The sequence below is a fragment of the Zonotrichia leucophrys genome, chromosome 8 (assembly GCF_028769735.1).
Source record: "Zonotrichia leucophrys gambelii isolate GWCS_2022_RI chromosome 8, RI_Zleu_2.0, whole genome shotgun sequence".
Taxonomy (NCBI): domain Eukaryota; kingdom Metazoa; phylum Chordata; class Aves; order Passeriformes; family Passerellidae; genus Zonotrichia; species Zonotrichia leucophrys.
In genome coordinates, this window is record NC_088178.1 from 14,161,985 (window position 1) to 14,169,700 (window position 7,716).

Consider the following 7,716-nt stretch of genomic DNA (forward strand, 5'->3'; position numbering starts at 1 on the left):
AATGGATTTCTATCCTGGAAAATTTTCACTTTGCTTCACTATCCTAATAAGTAAAAACATTTTTATGATATTAAGAATCTAAATCATTTGCATACTGTACAGCTCTCAGTATGTATTACATACAAGTAAGTGAAGGAGGTCAGGTTAATATTGAATACACAAATACCAGTCAGTGTTCCTGTTCCTGAGAAAATATCTCTGGAAAAAGCAAACATTAAACACAACAAAACTATAGTTAGAGGATTTTAATTGCAAGGTTCTGCAAACAGTAACATTCAAGAGATACACATTGAAATTAATATCTTAGCTAAGCTCAAACAAATATCTTGCATGCCTTTTCATAATTACAGAGCAAAGGCATTTGAATAACACTGTGTCATCAGTAGCTACAACAAGTAATTCCAATTTGCACTATATAATCTCATTCTTATTGTGAAGGTTTTCCCAGGTCAAAGCTCTTTCTGCTTCTCCACCTTAGCAATTTGATGAAGTTGAGACTTGCACTGAAGATTTTGTCATGCTGAAAAACCATTTTGTAGAATATGTCAATGGGTAGATCTCCATTTGGATCTGCATACTTCAAAGTTGTCATTGGAGTATACAAGGTGTTGGTCTGATGGCGAAAAGGTGGATTTTCTGCAAGAATTATCTTTACTGTGTGCTGTAGAGAAGGAGAAATAGAATTTTAAAAGAACCTTTACCAAGATAGTAAAGTAAAAATCCAATTTTCAGTGGAAAAGTAGAAGAATAAAGTGCTAGAATTATGTAAAACACTGTGTATAGTTTTATTAGAACATCATTAGAAATTCTTCTTGAAATATTCAAAGGTCATAAGAAGTATTTCTTATTTATTCTTTTATTTCTGTTTCTCTATACCATGGTGATAGCAGCTGACAACTTAGTATCCTGAGTAGCCTTCCAGACAATTGTGGGTTGATATGCCCACAGTAGGTAGATCCTCTCTTTTGCAGGTCACTGGTAAAGGATCAGGACAGTGCCTTTTGCAGCAAGATCTGGGAATCTTCAGTTGACACTGAAGCTATTCCTTAGCAGCAAACTCCTGAAATCATCATCCCCTCCCAGAGCTTGCCTAAACTTGTCTTCCTGCAGGAAGCTCCAAGCACCAGAAACATCCATGATTCTTTTATTGTGCCTTGTGGCCCTGGGGTGGCTGTGTGAACTTCCCTCAGCAGAGGGATCCTGAGTGAGATGGGAAGGATAGAGCTTAACCAGGGTTGGGAACCCTGGGTGGATGTATGGGAACAATGCAGAATATTCAGACTTCACCAGACGATGTAAAGGGCATCTAATATCTCAGTGGTATTGAAATCACAATTCATAATTATCTTCAATACTTCAAAATGAACATTCTTTTAGTATTTTGTAGACTTTTGTTTAATGACTGAAAATTCTTTTGAATTAAAAAAAACTTTTTAATTGCATACATTACATTTAATTAAATTGAATGCTTCTACCAGAAAAACCTACCAATCAACCACTGCATTCATAAAATACAAAGAAAAAAAACCAACAAAGAAAAGAAGATGATTTTTTGATGAGTTACCTCTGCAACATCTTCAGCACTTTGTCCCAGGCTCTGGAAAATTTGCTTGTAATTTTTAAGGTAAATATTAGTAAACATCTCAGCTGTTTCTTCATCTGCAGCTGAAAGATCCATTTTCATTCCATCTTCAAAAACTTTTCTTTCAAATTCTGTAACCACTGGGCCTGGTTCAATCAAACTTAACCTGTTCAAAAAAAAAAAAAACAAAGTTAACTGGTTGTGACTATTCTCCATGGAAAATACACCCCTCAATCCTTCTCCAAAAGGAGCATGACAAATTGCACTAGCAAGCAGTATAAAACAACAGCACTTTCTGTAAAGGCAATCCTTACTGCATCACTGATGTCCTGCTCCTCGTACCCACACACACACAGGAGTAGAAACTTGCACGGCTTAATTTTCAGAGAAGTGCTGTAACTTAATTCATGACAGAAGTGAGTGCAGTTGTTACCTGCTGTCTCACAGCTGTGGAATCTAAGGGTGATTTATTCACAAGGACTTACCAGATACTGAGAATTAATGGATGATAACAAAATTCATTACTTCCTGGACCAAATCCTGCACAGGTTTCTTTGTTTCTCATGATAATACTAGAAGTAGCTGAAAGAGATGGGGGAATTGCCCAAACGTGGATTTTCTTTGTCAAGGTGTTAGTGTTACATAATTTAAGATCCCACCACTATATAATAATAAAATACAATACAGAGATTTTTACTGTGGGTGCACAGATTCTGGCTGCTGCCAAATCTGAAGGTTTTTCTTTTGCCCAGTAGTGTATTATAGCAAATCACTGAAATACAGTTCCAGGTCAGATTTTTCCTGGTTCTTTCTCAGGCAGTAATAACACCCAGCCACTGTGTTTATCAAAACACTCCTTGGGGTTGGGTCTCTTACTGGACTTGAGTTCTTCAGGTGATGTTCTAAAGGCTCTTCTTTAGAACTAAATCAAGCTGTTGACCTTCACAGCAGAATTCCAGCTACTGCTGGAATTAAAGCCCTTTCTCTTCCATCACTCTTCCCATTAGACCTTGAATCAATCTTTTTATACTTCCTTTTATAACCTCCTGTTTTGCTGTGTCTTATACTCTTGAAATTTCATTATGAATTGTGGTATATCATTATTATGTATTATTACATCATTATTATGTATTATTACATTAGGTATTATTACATTTATTTTAAATCCCTCCCAACTTTGCAAAGCAATATGCAGAATCAGTTCTGTCTCTGAAATTCCACAACAGCAGCTGTCTTTTGTTCAACAAGGCCTAAATGCTCAGACACACAGAGATGCAATGGATATTTACCAGTTATTGGAGTTTGCACAAAGAATAGTGGCAGAATTAAAAAAGTGTGAATATACATGTGACAAATCAAACCTGAAGTCCCACAGATGATGAACAGGACTGGTCTCCTAAATTCTGTCTAAAATGCTAGGAATAGTACATCACACTTCTCCCTTCCCTCCCACCTTCCTTCATTACAGGTGTCTCACCCTGTAACATTCTCATGGATTTGCACTTGCTCACTCTCTCTGATGAGCCCTTGAACTTTTTTATCCGTGAATTGCCTGAGAAGGCCATTGTCCTTTCTAAGGGGAAAAATCACAGTGATGTTATTTCTGTGATACTGTATGTAAGAATCTGTTTTCAGAAGTGTTATGTGAACTGTATTTTATCCAAAGCTAAATAGCCTTTAACTGTTCAAGAGAACATGTTTATTCTAACATCTAGATCTTTTTATTTGCTTATATAATGTGAAGAGTGTGGTGATTTCTATGCCTTTTCTGATGTGCAGTTTTCAAGGGCTTCTCAATCTGCTTAGCAGCAAGCTTTAAAGATTTTTTTCCTACCTCTGAATATATTTTAAACTATCTAAAATACAATTGACACAAGTGGATCAATGCCATTTACACCAGTGGATCAATGCCATTTACACCAGTGGATCAATACTTACTGCAGTTTGAACTTGAGTGCTTGTATAGCTAAACTTTCACAGAATCCTTCCACAGCAAACTTAGATGCAGCATAAACATCATTAAATAAGATACCTGATGGTACAAACAGAACATCCTGAGAATGTGATTTCATCCAACATACTAATAGTTTGATTTTAAGAACTCATCCCAAAATTTCTACAGTCATGCTGGAAAAACATTACAAAAATCCTTGTGCACACTGAATCTAAATACTAATTTTTGCAATGTTCTCAAAATTGCTTAGTCTAGCAAAGATGCTTGACTAATGCTTTTCCTCCCCCTAGCTGATGCTGTGGTCTCCTTGGATGATATTATTTTGCAGTCTAAGATATGAAAGTGTCTGTAAATATAATACCATCTGCATTATTTATCAGCAAGACTTTAATAGGCTCTAGATGAAAACAGAGGCTGAGTGTAATGCAGGAGATACAATTATGCAAGAAATCCAGCTTGCATCTGAGTGATTTAGAAAAAGCACTACATCAGTCCATTGAGGTGGAGGGTAAGTGTTGTATTAAAATACCAATTCTTGGAGACTGATGGAGGACCCTTGGCTCTGCAGAATAATCCATGTAAGATCAATGCCACAGTTGTAATAAAAAAAAACTAAAAAAACCCAGCCAGACAGGATGGGACACAAGAGTAGGACTATCATTATCTGTTACTAAAATTTGACTCTCAAGTGTTGTGAGATGAGAAACTTTACAAAAAGCTCGTACAGTTGTCCAGGATTGGATTTTATTCTATTACATCTGTGCAGAGCATAGTAAGCATGTTTGTCTGTTCCCCTAATTTTTTCCAAGAGAAAAGTAATTTTCTCTTTAGGGCTAAGCCCTATTTTCCAGATAATAAAAATACAACCTAATTTTTTTTTTTAAATTGTAGAGTTTAAGTTAAAACTCTAAAAGAAAAAGACCCTGCAGGTTTTGTTGCTAAAATGCTGTGAAAGTATCTGGATGCATAAAACTCACCAGCTGCTTTTTATAGTTGGACCTTCAGCATTACAAAGCACAAGAGTCAGATATGCCAGCTCCTACTTTTTTTTTTTTTTTTTCCCTAAAAGGAGGAAAGCTTTGGATTTTGAACACTGAACTCTTAGTTCAAGTAAAGAGGAAAACCAACTTTACCTTGTATTCCCATAACACTGCTTATGATTACTATATGCCCACTCTTTCTCCTCTTCATGTCAGGCAGGATCTCCTTCAGGAGCCGAACCAGGCCAAAGAAGTTGGTGTCCATCACAGTTTTCATTTCCTCAATGCTCTGACATTCAATAGGCCCAATGAGCCCCATTCCAGCATTGCTCACTGCACAAAATGGGAGACAACAGCAAGCAAAAACATCCATAAACATAAACTTGTAATCATTATTGGAAAGCATTTGAAAGGAAAGTGAGGATTAAGGATTAAATGAGCCTAAATAATCCTTAAAGAAAGGATTAAAAGATGTTAGTCACTAGAGCATTCCAAGCACATTTGAGATTTCCATATGTCTTTCTTTTTAATTGTGCTTTTAATCAAATTTAAATTATCTGTTATTTATAATTTTAACTAATTTATTTCTCAATAGTCCTTCTTCAAAAAAATATAAAGGGATTACAGAAAAATGAGTCAAGAATTACTTGTATTTTTTTTATAATTCAGTATTGAGAATTGGTAGCTACAGTCAATACTCATAGGAATTAATAGAAATCTTCAAAAAGTGACAGACCAAGCCATATTTTGGTCTGGTTTTTCTTTTAATAACACTCATGTATCTTCAAGAGGAAGTAACCCCCCAACAAAATAAACAAACACACAATTCCATTGATTTTTATTTGCCTCCTGGATATTTATAAGTGGGGAATGATGATAGGACTGGCATTCTGCTCTAGAAGTAGTACATCAAATTAGAGTATAATAAATTTTGCAGAAATACTTGTTAAGCACTGCTTTAATAATTAATCAGAAAAAAGGCAGATCCATAATTTCCTAGTAGGTAAGATTTAATAGCTGATGGTGTAAGCACTTCCACTAAGATACTAGTATTTATTTTTAGCAAAACGATATGAAAACACTTGTTGCTGAATGATTTGTAAAGTACAATTTCAATTCTTAATACAAAATGGAAATATCCCTAATTTTTTTTGCATTTGTTCGTTTACTTGCTAATTCCCAATGCTGTTGCTTTCTTAGTACAGACAAGGGTTACCTTCATTGTAACTATGCTTCATCAATAGGGTGGAAAGTCTCGCTCATGAAGGTGCCAGTTTAGGCAAAATTTCTCACATTTACTAAACTAACTAACTAAATTTCTCATTTACTAAACTCATTTACATTTACTAAAAAATGGATGGTTTTATCCAAGACACTTCCCTGTGATCAAGTTTCTCCTTAGTAAACAGGGAAAACCAGCTTCCCTACTTCATGCGAGCGGGGTGAGATTTAATCCACTTATGTCTGCTTGAAGTCTTGAGAATCTTGAATCAAATATACTACGTAATTATTATTACTTTGATAATTTAAAAAATACACTAATGAAACTTCTCCAGGGTATTTGAGACAGTTTTGCAGAACTCTGGTATCTGTTGATAGCACACACATCCTGTACTTGCCCAGGACATCGATCCTTCTGTCAGGGATGCTGTTCACACAGGTTTTAATAGACTGCTCATCACAGACATCCAGTTGTTTAATCTCGAGGGTTTTGCCCAGCCTGTGACCTGCAGCTGCCTCCAGTGGCTCCTTCTTGGCCAGGTTCCGCATTGTGGCGAACACTGCAACACACCAGAAATCAAATCTTCATTGTGCCACTCCTACTGACAGGTGTTAAAGAACAGTGCTTTTACATCCAGGTCTTAACATCAGTGATAGCAACAGATAAAAACTAAAAGATTCTATTTTCAACATATATTGTCACTAATTTCCCAGTCTGGTTCTGAAATCCTCAGGAAATTAAAGAGAAGCTATTCATAATGAAGAACATATAGATATGATATATAAAGGATCTGTCACCAAAATATTAAAAAATGGGTATCAAATTATGCCACTAAATTGTTTTTAGGTACTCAACACCTAATGCTGTCTTCCAGATTTCCTTCTTTTTTTAGTCACCACAATATTTAGCAGGACAACCATCCTTTTATTAAAAAACGAAAGACATAATTCCTTAGTTTGCAAAAAAATTTGATTTTGTAAGCTACTTCTAAAAATTGAAATTAGTTTTTATTGTAGCCTAATGGCTCAGAAAGCTCTAGATCTGCATCCAGTCAGTTAGCAGTAAAATACTGTAAGTATGAGAGACTGAATTTTCACAGATTGCTGTGTTCACCTTGCCATCCATTTTCAATCACAGCAAATACCCTGCTTTGCAGCAACAAGACAAATCCCAGTCCTTTTGTTCACCTGCCTACACAGGCTTGGAATAATGAAATGTGCTTTAGGGAAAAAATGCAAATTTACAAACTGTTTACCTAAATTCATTACTTTGGTCTTCAAGTGGGCATGGGCCTGTATAGGTACAGATTTTAGTAGTCAGAAGCAAAGCTAACCACAGCTGTGAATGTATACCCAGAGCAGCATAATATTAAAGATATTTTCAGATATTTGGTTTTTACTACTGTCCTTTTTCATTGCATGTGCGTGTACACTGTTCAGTTCCAATAGTTGTTCCATTCCAATAAAGGTACAGAAATATCAACTGCTTACAGAAATCAGTATATTTTCGCTGTATTTTCTTGACAGTAGAAGAGGAAAGGAACCAGAAACAAGTCACCAAACTGAATACAACCACCTGTTAAATCACAGAGAAAAAACCAGCATCATCTCAAGTAGTATGTTTTTGTAAAGATAAAGAACAGATAGATTATTACCTTTAAATCTTTTCTGTTCATCTTTTGCCATTTTTACAGCTATTGCCAGCCCAATTCCTGAGGAGCAACCTGTAATGAGGACATTTCTTCTTGCCATTCTCTTCACTGAGTGGTTCAATTCTTCACAGGAGCAACAATATAAATGTAACTACAGCATAATGTGACTGGTCTTTAATACTATCTGCACCTTCCCTGAGTCAACAAATCTGAAAATGCACACCTGGACCTTGCATGATTAAGGGATAATCTTCAAATAAACAAAATAGAAGCAGATGCTCCTACATGTGCTTATAATCTGCATTATCAAAACTGATGAATACAGAA

General features: G+C 35.6%; 1 protein-coding gene across 1 annotated transcript; it reads right to left on the reverse strand.

The window, feature by feature from the left end:
* Nucleotides 1-230: 230 nt before the first annotated feature.
* Nucleotides 231-7,489, reverse strand: LOC135451137 (retinol dehydrogenase 8-like). The gene is made up of 6 exons (XM_064720044.1): nucleotides 7,393-7,489; nucleotides 6,136-6,297; nucleotides 4,670-4,849; nucleotides 3,521-3,614; nucleotides 1,565-1,748; nucleotides 231-661 (listed from the first exon to the last, which is right to left on the reverse strand). Exons 1-6 carry the CDS (start codon nucleotides 7,487-7,489, stop codon nucleotides 428-430), a joined length of 951 nt encoding a protein of 316 aa, XP_064576114.1. The 3' UTR covers nucleotides 231-427.
* Nucleotides 7,490-7,716: the final 227 nt, after the last annotated feature.